Consider the following 21,472-nt stretch of genomic DNA (forward strand, 5'->3'; position numbering starts at 1 on the left):
TGATAATGTGAATAAATTAATGAGTCAGAGAAAATTAGAAGAGTCAAAGAGTGCTCGCTTTGTGTAAGAGAGGCTCTGGCGCAAATAGAAGCGAACGTTATCTACGGATAAATCTCGTTTAGACAAATATACCGAGTTATGGTACACGAATACATCTTCGAGTTTGGTTTTCAAAAGACCAAATAGGTACTACATATTACAATTTAACGATGTTAAAGACGTTTTTAAAACATTTTTAAACATTTTTAAAACATTTTAAACGTTTTTAAACATTTTTAAAAAACTTGCGGGCCGTGTCTGTGACGCAACCTTTACCTCTGGGATATAGGATAAATCTCGGGCCAGAATGAGCATCGTACGCACTTCATTCCTTGTTTGCTCTTCAATTTGGAGTTGGTAATGAGTAAATCACACATGCAATGCAAGGATGGTGCAGAAGGTTACGGTCTAGGCAGGAGGTTCGGGAATATCCCTCTATCTCTCTCTCGTATTAAATTCGTGCTACTTCAGCCGTGCATGCATAAACACTCAGGATCAGTGAACCTTTCCGTGGAACGAGCAACGCTTATCCGTGGCAAGAGTCATACCGGAAGTCAATAGGGTGCCTTCTTCCGAATAGGTGATTACAAAACAAATCATAATCACCCAACATCAATGAATGAGCAGTTTTGGTTTTTTTTTTCTTCGGGTGCGAGCGGTCATTAATCTCGGACGCATCCACGCATATTGTATTCGAACAGTCTCACCTCATATAGGAATAACTACGTGCCGTGTCGCATTTAAATCATCATCATTGGTCGGCAAAGCTGTGATTATGGTTGGAGTTATGTCCACTCTTCTTGACACAAATTTCACTTGAAAACGAAATTCATTAAGCGGATAACGTCGTGGGAGATACATCTTGTTTGACACCCCTTTAATCCAATCATTTTCCTCAGCTCAAAACCACAAACAAGAATTTTACGCATATCCGACTCCACCTCCGAAGATGTGTTAAACGTGATGACACCAAGAAATCGTTTTGAATGAGCTTGATTATGTTTTTTGCAAAGAAACATGTTGTGGAGTAGCCTGTGTTCATTAATTAAATATGTATAGTAACCCCCCCCCCTTTTCACGGGTAATACCCTTTATTCAAATTTCTTCAATAACAACTCATTTACGATCACCCCTGTTTTACGGAAGAATTTTTTGTTCCGCCGGTGTCTGCAAAAGAAGAGTTTTATTATATTTGCATTTCAAGGTCTAGTTTCGATATTGGAATCTATTTCTCATGATTTACGTGTCTCTTGTTTTTGTGAGTGACTGGATGATCAACGAGATGATGCCAATTTCGTCAAAACAGTGTGGCGTAAGGATCGACAATCCGTCGATCGCGGGACCATTTTTGCAGCGATTTTTCTCTGCAAATTCTCACTATAAAAATTTAAAAATTTATATAATTATCGGGAGATGGGGCTCTTGGGTCATGCGACAAATGCGCCGCTCTAAGAAGGGCATCAAATTCAAGTTGAAAGGACAGAAAAAGGGCAAAAAGTCACTGAATATTGTAACCAGGGGACCCCGTTGCTAGGGGAGGGGAGGGTATAGTGCCCGAGACTTTTCTTCCAAACCGAGCGCAACTCAGGTCTATCACCGTCTATGTGTACCTCACAGTCTGAGTGCTTATGTAGTGTTGTTTCGATTTTTCTAGTGCCGCCATCTATATTTCAGAATTGAAGTGAGTAATGTGTTATGATTGATTTGCACTGTTTGTGGATCTGCTGCTCTCTATGGCGAGACTTTTTTTAAACGGGATATCGGCTCGCACTCGCGCCTGGAAGTTGGGAACCACACAAAGCCAACTTCAACCGACCACCACTGTGGTGACGGTGGGGTTCGAACCCGGGCCCTCGCGACGCTAGTCCGTCATTACGACCACTCGACCACCACAGCGGCTGTGTGTGAGACTGAATAGGAAAGGGCGCTGAGTTTAATGTTTTACCATTCAAAATCACCCGGGGGGGGGGCGTGCCTAAATGGACACTGGCCTCGAACGACGGACTAAATTTTCGTTCCAAGTTGCGGCCCTGGTTGTAACCATATTAGTGTAATGTAGTGTGAATATAATTCAGCCCTACGTACTGATTAAGAAAACCTGATGAGACGCACTGAAAATTTCCATGCAACCAGGGTTCCAGCGCCTCTCTCCTTCTTCGTTATTTATTTCATATTTCTCTAAAATCTGGAGTATTACAAAAATTCTTTTTGTAATATAAGCCTGATTAGAATTATCCAACAGCAAAAGCTCCGTCGTTTTTTTTCTCACTCGGAAGATTTATAAAAAAAAAGATGAAAATATTACAAGAAAAAATTATTGTTTTTAAACAGGTAATTTTTGATTAGTGTTTGATTAAAATCAATGAATTTCAAAGATCTTTCGATTGAGTAAAAAAGGAAAATTATGATTTTTAATGCACTTGAATCATGATTCATTCGCTGAAATTTGAACTTTTATAGATAAATATCGTGTTCGTTTCTATCGTTTATTATTCATTAATTGTGTGTAAGTTTTGAATTAGAAATACGGTGAATACGTGTGAACTTTGGGGGCTTCCATCAGAGGGCAGCGCATAAAGTTGAACTTTCGGGGAGTTTTAAAGATGGTTTCCAGGAGAAAGTGCCTCCGGGAAAAGTGTAATTTATTACATGAAATTAGCTATAAAATTGAAATTAGAAAAAAAATTTATATGGGGATATGAATATATATACCCTGTGCATCGTGTTGGCTGAAAAAATTTAAACGAACTGAAACAAAATTCAAAAAAGAATTGAAAATTTGAAAAGAAAAAAATAAAGATTTGCTGATATTTGTGTTTTTAATATTTTTTGAGTATAAAAAAATGCAAATACATCTTAAAAATTCTAAGAAATGGATTTTCGGGTTTGAAAAGATATTTCACCTGCAAAATATCTTACGATTTGGCTCGGAACGGTGTTTTGGAATCACCTCTCTACTTGTTTGAACGATTATGCACATGTGGTAGCGTGTATATGTAACAATTTCATTTATTTAATGCAATACTGAAACATGACTATTGTCCGAAGTGTTTTATATATATATATACATGTTGATTAATTTTTTCTCTTTTCTATCTCCCAACAGGCGTGACGGAGATGCTTTTAGGAGCCGTCATAAGCATTTGTCTAACGACGACAGTGAGTATCACGTCCTTATTTATTCATTCTTCATTCTTATTGAGCAGTTTTATTCTCACTCTTTAGTCTGAATATGCCTCGAATGCACACAAAACAAGGGAAATAAGTATGTGTTATAATAACGGGCTATCGATACTTCATAGACGAAAACAGTTTTGGAGTGTTGTTAGAAGAGGAACCTTTTCGGACGATTGATATCTCGACGATAAATCCAATTGAGAATGTTTTTAGTTCATTTGTTGTCCTGCTTCTAGTGATTAGTTCAGCATATTTCCACTGAACATAAAAAAAAATCTTTGAAATTGCAAATGATTAAAATGATTAAAATGATTTTTCGGTGTTAAATTTATTAATGGCAACACTTCTGCACCTTTTATTTTACTCGAAACTTTTCAACTTTTCTTTTATTTAACATACAGTCAGGCCCCGTACAGTAAACTCCGATTTAACCCTTTTTCTTTAGAAATCTCTGTGCAAATACCTGTGTTGATCTCAAACCCATCAATGTTAATCTTGACGAATAAAAATGTCTATTTTATCTGACTCGTCAAGTTTTGACGACGTCGTGGACTGTGATTTTCCAGCATTGAATATCCTCTACTTTTTAACACATCGTAAGCGGGGGGACTGAGATGTATCTCAGTCCAACCTCGTCTGACTGGAATTAACTCGTTCTTCAGTTGCAGAAAATTGCCGAATGTGGAATCATTTGTCACATTTTTAAAGCAAATGGTGTTCGAGAGAATTAAACAGATTCTTTTCCCTTCCCTTTCCTTTGTCTGTCTCTAATACAAGGGGGTGGTGAAAAAGAAAAAGAGTTTTTCTCTCTTCTGGGTTTATATACATGTATATATACAGTGTACTGAAGAGAGAGGATTTAAAAACAACAAGAACGCGAAATGTGGATGGGTGTATGAAATAATCTTGTCCTCGATAGGGTTGCAATATCGTGGCAGTGTTGCGTCTAGAAGAAACGATTACAAACCATTACAGCTGAAATTCACCAGCATAAGAAGAAGTGTTTTGTGAAATGTAATTAAATATATCACAAAACGACCTCCCCCCCCCCCTACCTGCAATTGAACCTCTTAAATTGAACACACTTTTTTTTAAATGTACAATGAAATCGATTCAGTATCAATGAAATCGATTCAGTATCAATGATCGATGAGTTTCTTTGTTTAGTCAACCTTCAAGTCCCGTCCAAAACCAGACACCCATATTTTCTTTATTAGTCTTCATTCTATATGACAAGCTTATATATGTGGCAGTAGCGGCCATCTCTATATGTAATACATACTGGAAACCAGAATAAGAAAAGACCGTGGAAGAGCAGCAATTACAGTTTAAAGAAAAACACAGAAAAAAAAGGCTCTTTCTTTCAAAAGAAAATTGCTGGAAAATCCGTTAGTAGCGCTCTTTATTCTCTCAAGAATTGTATACAAGAATCTTTTTTTTATTTCATTCGAATTTTATTCATGCGTTGAATGAAACTAGGTATCTTCGCACTTTATCATTATAACTGCTATCTGGTCCTTGTTTGGCTTCTTATTAGGCAACTGCTGCGAGATCACGGGGAGTTTATTTTTATTTTCTTCTTCTTCTTCTTCTTGTCCTTGTAATAAGAGTAGAAGCTGTATACACAGACATTATTCAATTCAATTACTACATTATTTTTCTTCGTAATATGAGAAGTCGGGCTTCGTTATCTCTCATCAGTTTCTCATTAACGGCAAACGTAATATTGTTATAGAAGAGAAATTCTTATTACTTACCAAAAATAGAAGAGGAAACAAAAAAATGTGAAGACCGTTTCTTTCTGCCGTTTGGTGTTTCACAGAATATATGTCCCGTTAATTTTAGGACGAATGGACGAACGGGTTTTTTTTCGAGGAACGAAAAAATTATATTTACCGATTCGGCTATTATTTGGTACGCGATAATGATCGATCGATCGATCCTTGGTATCAATTGCCAGGCACATCGGGGAAAATTATTAAAAGCTTCTTTTTTCGGAAGGGCTTTATCGGCAAGTTTCGGAATGTGGCTCCATGAATATAAGGAATATTTTCACAATGCTTCTCCTATATTAAAATCCAATTTTGATTTACATCGGGGGTTCTTAACCAGGGGTCCGTGAGATTTAAATCAGAAAATATTCACACACAGCTCATTGTTTTTATATTGCTATACGTAGGTATACTGAGTATTATTCTGTAAAGGGGTCTGTGGCCTTCATTTTATTGGCATGGAATTTATTGGGGGGAATCAAAGACTTCATCTTAATGACATAGCAGGTCCGTGAAACACAAAAGGTTAAGAATCCCTGATCTTCATGGTGACAATGATCAAATAAGATGGGAAAGAAATTTATTGAGGAAATTTAGATGCCGGTTGCATTTTGTTCTTTTGAGTCAAAGTTTCAATTTTCACCACCAGTAACTAAATTGACTTTTTTTTCCCGTCTGGAAATAGGTGTGAAAAATAGAGAAGCATTAGAAACATAGTGAAAAAGTTAGCATTTTCACATTTTCTATTTTTGAAAACTTATACTTTTGAAAACTTGGAGATTGCATTCTGGGACGCAACTAGATATTTTGTCACCCGGGCCAAGCTGGAATTTTGGCACCTCTGGCGTGTAGAAGAAGCAGTTAAAGAATGAATTCGACTCCCCCCCCCCTTCTGGTCCAGCATCCAGGGCACCAGACCCGCCTGCTCCTCCCTAGTTGAGGTCCTGATTACATTGCACTTGGTGTATCAAGGAAATGTTTGAGAACACGGGCTTGTTGCAAAATGTGAAATGCAAGTTGAAAATATCAATGCCACTATAAAATTTTTCAACATTAATTTTCCGTGTTTCTTATGCCTATTCCTCTCCAAACAAATGAAGCTTGTATCGCCACATTTTGAGGTGAGGCCTTTGAGGTGAAAATCTTTAACGTTTCTTTTTCTTGTAAAAATCAAAACATTAAATAGCATTTACATTGAGTTTAATCGAGTTTGGCCCAATAGAGTTTTCACGATCGAGCTCAAAACGTCTCTACTTTAATTATGATTCTCCTGCACATCGACACACTTTCTATCGTGGTGATGGTGATGAAGATCGTTGGGGCGAAACGTATATTTTATCTGTAATGTGGATCGTTTTGGCCAAAACTGATTTTCAATGGTGAGGGCCGCAAATGCTTGAAGTAAAGGTCGGGTGAATAACATTGAACGACATTGGCGTCCTTCACCATCTCAATTAGTTGAGAGAAGGAGGGGGGGAGGGTGTGGAAGGAAGAACGACGACAAAGAAGATTGATGCATTAAAATGGTGATGGGAATCCGTAGCTCAACACAACGGCAACTTAATAGATAAGCGGCTGTGAATTGAACAGCAACATCAGAACCGAGGACTTTCTACCTACGTCTTTTTTCCGCGCGAGTTCAAGACGTGGGTGTGTTTTTTTCCTCTTGTGAGAACGAACGCACGCCGTTTGTCAACTTCCTGATCTGAGCTACGAGACGGGTGTATTGAAATACAGTTGCCCTGCCCTACAGAGTGAAATAAAATATAAAAAAATTATACCACACAGAAACCCGAAATCGGGAGAAAAGAACCGGTGGAAAGGGGCGACTACCACGCGTGGGCATAAACTTTATCACTCGAATTCTTATTGTGGGTAGTCCGTAGGATTCTGCCTCCATGAGTCAGTTGGTTGGTTGACTTGCCATCGAACCCACGTTGGGAAAAGACGCTTTTCAAAAAATTATTCACGAAAAAGAGAAGTTGCGCCTGAACCGACGCATTGACCGAGCAGTTATAGTTCAAAGAATCATTCAAACTTCCGCGTGATTAAAAGACATCTTTTCCGTAATTAAGGTTAAACGGGGGTAACTTACGACGCGTCCTCAATGTTAACGTGTTATCTGCTACTGCACCTATAAGACGCCTGTACCCATCGCATTGATGAGATATTCATTGATAGTGCACTAAGTCGAGGGCAATCGGTCATTGTGTTGTTCTTGCTCAAAATAAGCGGGTCGAAAAGCGAAATGATAATGATAATATTAACGACACCCTCTTGATCAAGAAAGAGGGAAGGAATTGTTATATCTGTTTCGGTCCAAAAGTTCCCGAAGTCTAGCGTCTTTGGCTTATTGCCCAAACTTCAGACTGACCACTTCGCGAAGACACAAGTTATTGGAAATGGACCGTAACAGTCGCCACTCGTTATAACGACCCCCATTGTTTCACCAAAAACAGACGATATATTGAGACGTCATGGTATCGGGGAAAAAAATTAGCTTTTCAAAGAGAATTCCATATTTGGTGGGAAATTAAAAATTATATTATTAATTTTGTTATAAAACGAATGTAGTTGCAATGGAAATAAATCAGGTCAGAAAGGAATAGGAAAGTTGTAATAATGCATGCGCGCGCACTAATGTTCCGAACTCTCCAACACCAAAGTAAGACAAACTGATGGATTTCATTTATTTCTTTGCAAAAAAGATACGGGCAGAGTAAATTTCAGACACTACATTGCATTTAATGTTTTTTTGTCGTTGGAAAATAACATGAGAAGAATAGGAAAACATTGGGGACTTACAGTTCCAACCGTTATAATGGAACGCTTGCAATAATGCATAGTCAATATAGCGCATGTTGTCTGAAAATCTAATGCTGAGAATAATTGTGGGGGTAATCAATCCTATATTTTTTAAATTTTCTCTAATGGTGGAATTTTCGAACGGAAAATCGATACGGGAATTCGCTGAAAATCCTGGCCTAGGGGAGCCACGATCGATAACAGCGCCAACACCAGCTAAAGCAGAAATTATGAAAAATTAATACTCTTGGGGAAAGTTTTCAGGTCAAAGGGTAATTTTTTCAAATACTGTTAAGTTTTTATTAAAAACTCTAGCCCTAATTGATACTTGAAAATAATGTTGAATTATAAGTATAAACTCGTCTATATTCGAGTTCTTAATTCTTTACTAATTCGACCTCTTTTTCCAGGGCCACAACTAGGGTGGGGGGAGCAGGAGGGTCTCATGCCCCGGGCGTTGAACCAGAGGGGGCGCAAATTTTATTTTCAAACCTCTCCTTCAACATTACAAGGGGGCGCCAAAATGCGTACTTGCCCCGGGTGACCAAACATCTAGTTGTGGCCTTGTCTTTTTCTATAACATTAAGAAAAAATGTAATAGCAACGTGGGTCATATATATAACATATCGGCGTTACAGTGTGTGTGTTGCTCGTTTGTAGTGCTGCTGGAAAACGATTTTACAGGAAAGACAGGTTTCGAGGACGTATGACGATGACGTCACGAATCTCGGGTCGGGGTGAGGCTTTCTGCTTTAGCTGGTGTTGACAGAGCATGATTATGACATATAGAGGTCGTGTAACAAGCGGCAACCGGGAGGCAGGGGCTTCAACTAGTGTCCAAAATCTTGGTTAGCCACTAGAATATGAGCTGTTTTTATATGTGCTAAATTTCGAGCCTCGGGCAAATACCTCACTTGCCCATGTGGTAATTGAGCCCTGTGTATAGAGGCGGAGACTGCTACGCATACGCATTAATGCATGGCCCCCACATGGGGGGACTGACATGGCTCCCCGAGGGCCAGAACGATTTTCATAATTTTTGTGTTTTCTCACTAAAAAATGCACAATGGAGGGGCTCGCCAAAGATCCCATCCTGGGGGCCCTGCTGCAACATGTGGAGGAAATGCATTGATGGATATGAAGAAGAGCTCTGGAGAAACCATTGAATCGTTCTCACTGTCAGCAGCGTTCCTCCGGGTTTTCAGTGGACCCTTAGTGTTCCCCGAAATATTGATAAATCCGATTATTATTCGGCATAATCGCCGAGCATTTTTTTGGTTTGATAAATTTACCTAAATTAATCACTTTTACCGGTGATTATGCATAATACCCATCGTTGGGGTCGTTGGTAAATTTAACAAGTACTAAAAAGTTATCAGTTTTGTCGTCGATTATGCGTAATACCCAAGCGTAATACCAATTACACAGTAGGGTATTACACCAAAGCCTCCTAGATACTACTTCTAGGAGGGTTGATTATACAATCGAATCCCGCTATAATGAACGCCAAGAGCCCGCAGGAATTACTTTGTTAAAACGAAATTTCGTTATAAATTAATTCCAGATTACCTAGATTTCTTCCTATGTAAACTTATTTGGGGTATTAGAAAAGCGTTCGTTAAAACGAGATTTTCGCTATAACGGTATTCGTTAAAACGGGATTCGACTGTACATAATCACAGATTAGTTATTATGCATATTTGCCGGTAAAAGTGATTAATTTATCAAACATACCAAAGACGTTTGGTAAGTATGCATAGTAACCGGTTGTCATTAAAAAAGCCGATTTATTACATTTACCGTAACATATATCTGTACCTCAGAACCATACTCTCGTATATTTGAGTGATTTTACAGTTCGAAAAGAGGACATATTGTATGAAATGGACATACGATAGTATGGTTCTGAGATATGAAAGTTGTAATTTTTCTTGTAGACGAAGACCCGTCATGATTGAAAATTAATGCGCGTGAATTTCTGAATTTCACTTATTAATTTACAGCACAATGGCTGACCCAGAAATGAACGGGCAGAAATTTGTTTCTGACAATTATTGGAAAAAAGAAGTATTGCCCGTATGGTTAATTTCCAATATGTGTTATCTCCCTCCGTTCTATTCCCCATATAAGTGAGTGAGTTAAAATGAAAGAAGAGAATAGAATATAGGGGGGGGGGGCAAAGTTATAAAACAGGTTTAAGAGGGAGAAGATAAATTTTATTAAACAAAAGTCTTTTCACACACACACGTAACAGGTATTTTATTTTTATCTTTAAGAAATAATGGTTGTTGACCACCAGAGGGCGTTCATTCGAAGGCCATTGCTTTTCTCAAGGCCGTTCCTTCCACAAGCCCATCATCATCAATTTTCCGTCGTGATGCGATGCTGCTGGCTGGCGAAGCGGAATGCCTGCAGTTGCCCAAAATAAAATTAATAAAAAATGGTGAAAGTTTTTTAGAGTTCGTGTATAAGCTCCTCTTTTTTTCACTTTCTTTCAATACCGGGCTTTCTTATCTAAATATCTAAATACGGTTAGTATTAACCAGCGCTCCTCTACCGGGATTCCGAACTCACTGGCCCCACCCGAGCACAACCTGGCCGATTATCTCAAAATTCATGGTGGGGGGGGGGGGGGGCCTCCATCATAATTAGATCTGGCACTATGATTTTCAAGAAGATGCAGATTAGTCATTTCTCTCTCTGAGTTACGCTGCCCATCCTATCAAACCCATTTGCTCACTAACAAGGGGTTAAGTGAGATGATTCGCCCCGATAGATATTTTATATTATACAATAAGATTCTCGTTTTGTTTATTTGTTGTATCCTATGTATATAACATGAAAAGCGTAAGATAGCAGATGAGATGGCGTGGGCGCCTCCAATTGCTTCTAAAATATACCTTCATTCTAATATATGTACATTCATCCTTCTCAACGAAACCCGGAACTTTTCTCTTGTATGTTTGCTACTTTTTTTCTTTTTTGACTGAAAATAAAGTGTTCGGGACTCGGCCATGAAGCTGGGCTGGCAGAGATCTCGGCAACGGGATAAATCCAGTGGCAAAGTTCTGACGTTTCATTCATTCATTCATTTCTCTGTGTTTTCTTTCCTCTCTCCTCATCATCCCGTTTTTTCTATACTGTCACTGATCCCCCCCCCCCCATATATAATGTATCTTTATATTATATACTTGAAGAACGAAAGGTGAAGGTGTAAAAAGGAATCCACTACATATTCTGGTATCAACTTATCTATTACACTGTTTTCTTCTTTTCTATTTACTCTTTTCCAGCCTTTTCTTCTTCTGTTTTTTTTCCCCTTCTTCTTTTTTCTAATGTGCGGCTAGGTTAGGTCAAGGTTACCAGATTTATCACCGATACCTCAAATATAGATGATCCAAATCCGTTGCCAAAAGCCTGTACGTGGAGGTGTTAAATATGTTAATACAATTTTTTCAGTAAGATGTTTCGCCTCTTTAAAAGCGTTTACTGCATCACACTTTTGTGTAATGCTGTAAAATACTGCTCTTACAAAATGTTCCCACATTAAATGCATGAAATAAATTATTGTTCTTTTTCTTTTATTCTTTTCTTTATTCAGTTTCAGTCGAGTTCATTTTTACTTCTTTTTAGGGTCCTGCCGAATTCCCCTAAAATACTATATTTATTAGGACAGAACCATCATTTCATGGTATAATATGCTAGTATATGGGGATGGGGTGTCCTGTAAGTTGCTAATGCGGCTTTTGTCTCATCAACCGCCCGTCGTACAGGTATAGTTTCTGTTAAAAAAATTCTTAAAAAACGTTCAAAAATTACCCTGTTCCACTTTTTAGAGTGAAAATACAGTGTGTAACAAAATAAAAAATCTACATTTCTATACGGTCCCCATTTCATCTAAAGTCCAATTAGAAAGCACTGTGTATTTGTAATTTCTGTAATTTTTGAACGATCACTGAGCATTTTTTAAATTGGAATCATACCTTTTCGACGGAAGGTTGATGAGATAAAGACCGCATTAGCACTTGTAGGACAACCTGTATTTAAAAATTGGGAGTTGGTTTGGCAGCATGATTTTACCAAATTCAATGAATGAGCCGAAAGTGTTAATTAGAACTAAAATTACCTACCAAAAAAATTTGCATAATTATTTCATTTTTCATAATGTGGTAGATAAATGGTTAAATTCCCGTTAGAGAGAAGCCGTAAAACAGCATCAGAGAGCTATTGCTTGCTGTTTAAACGATTTTCCGTCCAATCTTTCGTTTCGAAACTGTTCCATTAAACGGTGACTTCCATTTATTTGCTTTCGATCATCTATAATTTCGACGAAAAGAGAAGAGGCTGACGTAAATCTCGACGCAGATGATGGAAGTTAACTCGCGGTCAGTCGGATCAATGGCCCCGAAACCTGACTAATCAATCAAAAAAATTTTACTTCACAGAAAATTCCACCCTTTTCAAATACTTAAGAGGCGCGCTGTAATTGGTGGCCAAGTGGATGCCAAGATGGTGGTATGGGCCCTTTCAAACTCTTTCTCTTGGTTATTCTTCTTCTTTGTTCCTTTTTAAACTGCACCCTTCTTTCAAGATGATGACACGTCAAGAATTCTTCTGGTACAAGGTGCGTTAAACTGTGGAGAACGCCTCTGATACCAAAACGAGTCTGACGTATTGTGAAATCGATCTCCTTCGGAATCTCTGAGGAGCAAAAAAGGCGTTTTATTTAGACTTTTTTCTGTGGGGAAATTAAGAAAATTCTTATTGGATAATAGGATCGTAATCAGATCGTAAAATAAATATTGCGTATCAGATGAGTAAGTAAATACGTATGTTATTATTACTGGCGTCATTACGACCTAATCGCTTATCAGCTTTTATAAGTGGATTAAGTAAATTTTAATAAATGAGTAAATTTTCAAAGTCCCTCAAGGAAGTGTCCTTGAGACACTTGAGGAACTTGATTTGTTGAATATGCTGACATTGAAAGAACGCAGGTGGCGGGGGTTATGATCGAAGCGTTTAAAATTTTCAACGGGACGGATAGGATGGACTATGAGTCAATACACCGTCAATTGGGTGCTTCGACAAGGGAATACCAGTATCGATTGGTGAGGGACAACTGCAGGTTATGGAGTCGCTGGGAATTTTTTCAAACAGGGTTGTAAATGAATGGAATAGCTTAGCTCCCGATGTCGTCCATTCTACTACAATTGACACGTTTAAAAATAAATACGATGCGCATATCGGGATAAATCGAGAAACTATCCACACTTAAATAAGACAACCATAATTTTTTGTGGGCAGTGTATTATATTTTATCGTAATTGTTAGTTTTTCGTGATAATTGCTGTTATTTTAGGTTGCTGTATTTTGATATAATTGACATCCATATTTTTTTATGATCATCTTTCTTCCGTCACCTCGTTGGGCATTTTGCCTGTTATGGCCATAGTACTTGTATTTTTCTTGCAAGTTCCAAATAGCATCGTTTCGGTGAATAAATATCGACCAATGATCTCGATAGGTTTTTTTTTTGGTGTTTTTTTTTTGAGAAACACTGAACTCGTGAAAATCGCCTGTTATCGAGTTGAATAATTCACATCTTTAGTGAACTTTCGACAACAACTTGCTCGTCTCTTGAACAAATGAATCGTACATCACGCTATTTGAAGCGTTATTCTCCCGATCTGCCCATGATCGATTTTTCAATTTTTTTTTTCTTTTTTTCATAAGTTTTTCGGGTTCAGTGATTCGCTGCCAAAAACGAAAAAGAAAGAAAATGTCCACACGCACGCACACACAAAAAAAGTTGAAAAGAAGGATTTCGGATGAAAAAAAAAAGTTGGGGCCGCAGCGGCCATCTTAACGGAGCGATATAGATATTCACTCTTATTTATTTTATTTATTTGTGTCGTCTGAGAAGAACAAGATGGGGCCACAATGCCAGGTGGAGACCTAGTAAGGTGTGATTCTGGGGTCATGCTACATCGGGGATGCGTGTTAGAAAGAAAAAAAGCAGTCGGTGTCAGGAGCTACGGCATCGACCCCGAAATTAATGATCCAGAGATAGCCTGTACAAAAAGCAGCGTGTAAAACCTCCTACAACCTCCGAAGTTGTCTTCTACGACGTCGACAACTTGATAAAAGAAAAAACTATTATAGTCTGTTTCAGGTTAACTTTGCAGTGAAGAGAAAGGTAGAGAGTGTATTCCTTCGCCGCAAAATATAGTTCTCATATATCGGAGGTTTATGATGAACCTTTATACAGAATATTTCAATTTTTTCTATGATTTTGAAAAAAATACTGAAAAAAAATCGTTTTGAACCGATGTTTACTTGTTTAAAATTTTTAAATTATAAAAAATATTGGTTACCATTATTAAAAATCCATAGCAACGCAACGACACTCTGGCGCAATATCCTAGAAATTTCCCCCGCCAATATCACTGTCGTGTTTTTTTTCGTTACACAATTATATACTGTATATATACATTTTTTTTTTCGTTATTTGGTTGAATTTTCCATAACGATACAATTTTTCATTCAGTTTCACATGCAGTTGTAGGCTTACATAAAAACGAATATTCAATCAGTTTTATTTTCTCCTAAAAATAGGCTTCAGTGAGTTCAGATATTTACTCATAGATTACAAGAAGTGTTTCTCTTCCACGAGAGTGCCGATACTATTGTGACTTGTGAGAGGCCCTCTATGGGTGCAGAAGTTTTGGTTATAGGTGCTCCTTTTTTTAATTATTTATTTTTTGCCATGTTTATGGGATAGTTTTAGTTTCCGATCACGGAGAGTGTTGACAGAGTCGCGACTTCCACTCGCACGAACGGACGCCATCTTCCACCCACCTGTTTCTCCTCATGCCCCTTGCCTTTAGCGTCTCTTCAGATACAATAAATGAGTGGGGGGGGGGTCCACATTGGTTTGGGCTTTCATCTGTTATGTGACAGTTGTGTCTTAATTTTCACCAGAGATAGCCACGCTAAAGTTCTCTGCTCTTCCATTCCTGAATACTATATTTTTGGTTTTTGAATATTCGTTGTATATATTCTCCATAATAAATATTCTGTAAATATTCTCCATAAGAATAATCCGTAATAACCATGAGCAGCACATCAACCGTAACAAAAGACTAAAGCTGTCGGGAAAACAAGTGGCATCGACGTATACCGTTCGGGGAAGGGGGAGGTCGAGTGACGGAAATTTCGGCAAGAAAAGTGAGTAAAAAAATTCTAAACTTTTCCGTATCATTATTATTATTTGGTGCTATTCCTGCATTTACACGTGAAAACAGAGTTAACCTGCTTCTTCTTAATTTATTTAACATTAATTTTTTCCATATAAATTGAAGAAAAAATTAAAAATCCCCAAGTTTTTGAGAGCCATGGTTAATATACAATATTTTAAAATTACACGTTGCTTTCATAATATTGTTTAGATTTTTTTTTGGAAATAAATTTCAGCTGAGGGAAGGGAAATATTGCAGAAAAATATATGACTTTTTTGAAATTTTTAATGTTACTTACGGCATATCAATGAAGAGTAAGTGACACGCTGATAGAAGATAATTATTTTTTTCTAAATTTTAAAACACTTTCTAATCAAAAAACAAAACAAATGATTTCAAAAACCTCACTTTAATTTCTGAAAGTATCGGCAGTGGTTTTCTTTTAATTCTATAATTATTACTAATTTAACTGTGCAATTACGTTACACGTAAAAAAAGATTTTTATCAGTGAGATTGGCGAGAATCGGCCATACCTTACCGAGGCCGCGCATCGATACATTGGTTAAGAGGCTTTCGTTCCCATAGCAACGAGTGATGCGGTTCCCTCGTAGCTTCCCCTTCACTGCAAAGTTAACCTGAAACGGACTATAGAAATAAAAAAAGTTCTTTGCTTGTGTGCTTTCAAAAGGATGACAGAGAGGTGCTGTTGCTTTCATAAGAGGTGTTCGGTTGTTAGGACACCTTGACTTTAATGCCAATAATAGACGGTCTGGGCCGAATCCTATAGAGAATTTTTTTGAATGTTGTAATGAACCTTATTAATAATGTCGATGGAAACGCAGTGATTTTTTTCGGATTTTACGTCATAATTTTTCGTCGATTTTGTTGTCGGGATCTTTAGTGTTTGCAACTGTGAAAAGGAAATGTCACCAGAGCAAGCAAGTAGTCCTCCCTTCAGGGTGTTTGCTCACCAACTTGTCGCGTCTGTAAGAAGGACAAAAGGAAGAAAAAGCGTCTGAATTGATTATGTACTGTAGGCACCGATGTGCAATAATGAATGTGCGACAAAAATGAAGTGAGAATAAGTCGATGTAGTCTACTGCAGTGTTTCTCAAGCATTTTTGAAGCGTGATCCCTTCTTTTTGGTATAATTTTTATTGGTGACCTCCACTGGGTTCTTTTAAATAAGAATTTGGCCTGCGACTTCCTGAATCCTTTTGATGATAATTTTATCGGTGACCCCCCCCCCTCCCCTTTTATTTCAAATAAGAACTTTATCGGAGCACCTTGGTTTTTGACAAGAGTTTTATATCGGTGGCACTCCCCTTAATAATAAGACTTTATCGATGTCCCCCCCCCCCTCCCGTTTCCAAAAAAGAATTTCATCGGTCACACTCCCGATCCCTTTTGACCAGCAGTGATTCCCAACGTGGGCGTTAACGCCCCCTTGGGGGCGATGGAATGTTTCACGGAGGCGGTAGAAGCAACGGGTATAACATAGGATCCTATGGGTTAGATTGCGTTGGGGAGTCGATGGGAGAAAAAAGGTTGGGAAACGATGCTTTTTTGAGAGACGATCTTTTTTCACAGAAATTTCATCGGTGCTACGTTATCGATGATCATTATTTCCCCTTTTGACAGGAATTTTATCGTTGCTTCAATAAAAAACAAGTTAACACCCTCTTAAAAACCAAGTATTTATCATTGACACCTTCGACCCCTTTAGCCAAGAATTGTATCGGTGAAACCCCCAACCCCTTACGGCAAGAATTTTTATTTATTCAAAATATGTATTGATGATTGTAAAAAAGTATTACATCTAAGTAAAATTGTTCAGTGAGAAGAGTTAGGGCATTTATTGGTTTGAATTAAAATTATTTGGTTTACTATTATTTAATTAAAAATAAATTTCTTGTCAACATGTTTTAATTTTGTAAATCCTCTCGCGACCCTCCATCTCTAGTTTACAAACGGGATCTCCTGAGGGGGGTTGGTACCCACGCTTTGGAAACCAATGGTCCATTGTATGCAGAGCTCAACGTAAGGATATTTGCTGGCCACTTTTCAATAAATTTATGGTTTTAAAAATGAAAAATATCAGCGTTCATCCTGCGCCCTGCGAGTCGCCCCCTTATATGGTCACGACTCGTATATAGTAAGAGCCTATTTCAACGGATATGCAGTTAATAACGTAAATACTTTGCCGAGTAGCAATCACCTCTGGGAAAATTAAATGACGGTGCGATTCGTACACACATATACACATTCCAATTCCAGTGAATATAAACATTCCATTGCAAACATCTACGTTTTATATCAGTGAGAGTGTCTCTGGTAATTGCTGCTGTCGTGTCGGAATTCCTCGAGGGAGCCGCAAACTCGTAATTTCAAATACATATACGTATGTAGTGGGCTAGATGGTCATTTGATGACAATTTTCGTTATTCAGTGTGTCTGTGGTGAAGGGGGTTGTGGAAATGAAGAAGTGGATCACGAATCAATTTTACGCTGAACGCACAATGCGTTTCGGCTCTCGATTCCATCGAGAAAAAAAGAAAATCGTGTATCACGTACCTTACAATTTTGTTCATTTCCGCGTCTTTGTGAAACGAATTTAGTTCCATCTATTTTTCTTTTTTTTGCTTCAAAGTATCATCAAATAACATTAATACGTCTTCGACGGTGGTCGGGTCCGTCAAATCCTTTCCGAATCGTCATATTATATGTTTGGGGGGCCTTTCCTCCTACAGCGTGAGAAGGCAAAATGAAATCTCGTTCGACCGTAAAGCGAATTGCAGGTGGACATGAACAGTGTCATTCCCTACAACAATTTGTTATGCCTCTATTTATTTGTGCGCGGACTATTCCGCTCGTACACTCTTCGAAGCTAGCCATGAGTAAAGTGTTGTTTCACACATAAAATCAGGATTGCTGATATTTCTTTCGGCACCACTTCTCTCTTTTTGATGATAATAAACTTCTCCAAAGTATTGATGATAATGACTAACCATAATGTGTGTGAGATTCAAACGATTTCTGTTCCCACATTTTTATATATTCTGGCCAATAAATTTCCGTCCGAGAATTTCCACTTTTAAATTATTTTTTTTCAACACTCTGTTTCGATATACAGGATAAGTGGTTCTTGGTGTCCTGGGATGCTATAAAGGGCAGGGGTGCCACGGGTTAAAATCAAATGAAAAGGGAGCCGTGACAGGTGGTTAAGTGGGGCCACAGAGAGCACTGAAAAAAAAAAAAGAGATGTGAAAAGATAAAGCTTTTAAGTGAAATTTGGTGGAGAAAAGTGTGACTTTTCAGAACCCAGAACTGCCAATAAATCCAGGACCATCCTGATGCACGGTGTCCCACGACCCCACGGGGGGGGGGGGGGGTCGAGAGAGATTCTCCAAAATGAAAATTTCCAAATAAGAAATTCGTTTTTATTGAAAAATGAGCCAAAACTAAAGAATGCCTTTATTCAGCTGATCTAATTATACCATGTATCATTCAATGTGATTGTATCAAATTCTACTTGTACAATAATCAATACTATCGGCTCCGTCATGCCAGAATCACGAATGTGGGAAAGGAAATGACGTTTGAATGTTTACTCTACCAGTTACTTTATCCTAAAATGTTTTGTCACGTGTGTAGGGCATTATTGAAACATTGAATGTGTGTTACATTCGCGTTTCAGGCACAACTTAGATAGCAAAACAAGGCATCCAAACAGCTCATATAAAAAAAAGGAAAATTAGTACATTGTGCTTCTGTCATGCGGCGGACGATATCAAGTTAGAACTTTTTTTTCAGGGTGACTTTTTTTTAGACAGAATCCCCTGATTTCAAAATTGTATATTTCTTAAAAACTAAAATCACACACTAGAATGATAAGTGATATGCGAATATATGTAGGGGGGGGGGAGAGAAAGAATGCGTCTACGTTTTATGAAAAAAAAATTTTAATGGTCGATTTCAAGTGTAGAATCATTTTGAAATCGGATGATTCTTTCTTAATCACCCTGTATACGAAAATCTAGAACCATACGACTCACTTCACTTCTATCTTGCATAAGGGACACTAAGTACATCAAAAAGCAAAGTAAATAGTTATTTGATATGAAAAAAAATTGAATATCTTTGGAAGTCAACATCGCCTTCTCGAAAACGAAACAAGCGTTCCAAAAACGGCTTTCGGGACAGTTCATTTACTAGCAAAAAACTGGGATGTGCCGGAAAACCAGGACAAATGATCAGCCCATGCTAAGGTCGCGGGTCAGCCTGTGTAGGGGTAGCAGATAATTTTTTTGGTCAAAAGGTGGGGTCGCGCTTCAAAAAGTTTACGCACTATTGCTCTATAACATCCCTTCGTACGGTGGCCCATGATTTTGAGGCTTTCCTGCATAGAACCACAAAAAGAAGGAAGCTCACTGAACGAATGAATGAATGAATGAAGCTCACTGAACGAATGAATGAATGAATGAAGCTCACTGAACGAATGAATGAATGAATGAAGCTCACTGAACGAATGAATGAATGAATGAAGCTCACTGAACGAATGAATGAAGCTCACTGAAAGAATGAATGAATGAATGAATGAAGCTCACTGAACGAATGAATGAATGAAGCTCGCTGAACGAATGAATTAATGAATGAAGCTCACTGAACGCTAACAGTTGGCCTAGGGCGGCTCAATGACGAAGACACAGTGGCTATGAGAAGAAAATATGGTTCAGAAGGTGCCCATGGGCGGAAAGAGTATAAGAAACACGGTGTGTTAGATTCTTTCTTGATATTGAGTGGTTCAATGGTATCAAACCATATCAACAAAAACCTAACACGCTCCGAAGACGGTATCACCACAGCGAGCACCAGACCCCCATTATATTACACTCAGAGAATATTCACTCAATTTGCCAGATTTCCGATTTGAAAGATAGATGGCAACATCTGAGCACATAACACGTATGGCAGTAACATGCTCGTACCCGCACAGTTAGGGTTTTCACAAAAGTAGTACAGAACACAATACCGACACTTTCAAGGGCGAAACGGTCGCAAATCGCTCCTGTAACCGGTAGTTGCTTTGGTAAAAAGACCGAAGATGACTACGACTCATTTTAACTGGCCAACTACATTAAAATTCCGATATAAGAGGCCGCTGGGGTTAAAATGCGATAATATCAGTGACGTGCATAAGTATTCATTATTTTTCTGTGAATTAATAAAATTATTTTTATTTCTTTACTCTTCCATTATAGGTTACAGCGCAGTATAGGCCACACTATCCAAATCCGTATTTACAAAGAGAAATTTTCGTCCTAAACTTGGAAGATGGATTCTTTGGCTGTCAGGTCAATGAATCCGTGGACGTGTTGCAACTATTCGAGCTTTCAAAACTGTGCGACGGCATACCTCAGTGCTTTCTCGGCTCTGACGAGGTAGCGAACGAATTGAAATGCACCGACAGAAGTGAGTACAGCACCATATTATCATACCATCATTATCACTATTATTCGCATCTCTGTTGTTTTCAATATATATAAAAAATTAACTTTCGGAAATCAGTACTCCCAAATAACATTAACTTGATACTATTAATGTTCTCGAAAGATTTCGGGCTATCTCGCATCACAATTTTTTTCGCAATCGTTTTTTAATACAATAAACAAGGGGTCTCTCAACTGGGATTTCGCGTGAAATAATAATGCATAACAGTAGCCATCTGTTCACACAAGCGTAGTTCAAGAGAACTATTTCCAAGTGTGGTTCCCTTGAACATGGATATAATTTCAAAAGTTCAGCCAGTGTAAAGAGGTTGAGAAACGCTCGACATAATGAAAGTAAAGCTCCAAATACCAGAGGCTGGCATATGCACCATCTTCGAGCAAAAGTGGGAAGTGAGTATTGTCCCTATAACCAACTGCTGTTTCCTATCCTGTTTTTCTTTTCATCGATTACATCACTTAGAGCAGCAAACATGAATGACAAACACGCTCCCATGAATGACAAACACGCTCCCCTTTATACGCTTAAAACAATTGAAGGATTTAAACACTTATTTTGGAACCCCTTCAAGACCAGCGACCTGGAAAGGACAGGGAAATGAAACATGCCGAGGAAAAATCTGAGGAAACGTAAAATGTTAGCAAAAAGTCAGAGAAATATGAAAATACATATTTTATAGTCAGAGAAAAATTCCGCGAAAGAAAAAAGCAAACTTCAAATGTTTTTGTAAAATTAAGATTGTCATAATCATATTGCTTTTCTGGTAAGGGTAATGATCAAGCAGATTTTTGGTGGGAAACATGTTAATCTTTATTTGATGGCAGACAATTTTTGTTCATAGTGTAACACACAATTTTTGTTCATAGTGTAACACACAATTTACGCATTTTTATTCTTTTATAGAATATGAATTTTTGTTTTGCGATTCA

At 38.0% G+C, this 21,472-nt stretch overlaps 1 protein-coding gene across 2 annotated transcripts in view; it reads left to right on the top strand.

Annotated features, from left to right (window-relative positions):
* The window catches only part of LOC149084255 (uncharacterized), a 191,052-nt gene that overhangs the window by 57,786 nt on the left and 111,794 nt on the right, over positions 1–21,472 (top strand). For both annotated transcript variants that reach the window (XM_089234616.1, XM_089234617.1), the window contains exons 2-3: positions 3,146–3,198; positions 20,297–20,507. In XM_089234616.1, coding sequence (XP_089090742.1) covers positions 3,146–3,198; positions 20,297–20,507 — 264 coding nt within the window. The remainder of the gene's footprint in view (positions 1–3,145; positions 3,199–20,296; positions 20,508–21,472) is intronic.

Source organism: Pholcus phalangioides, unplaced genomic scaffold (genome assembly GCF_987345545.1).
Source record: "Pholcus phalangioides strain wild (caught in Gottingen) unplaced genomic scaffold, Ppha-v1.0 ptg000008l_1, whole genome shotgun sequence".
NCBI lineage: Eukaryota > Metazoa > Arthropoda > Arachnida > Araneae > Pholcidae > Pholcus > Pholcus phalangioides.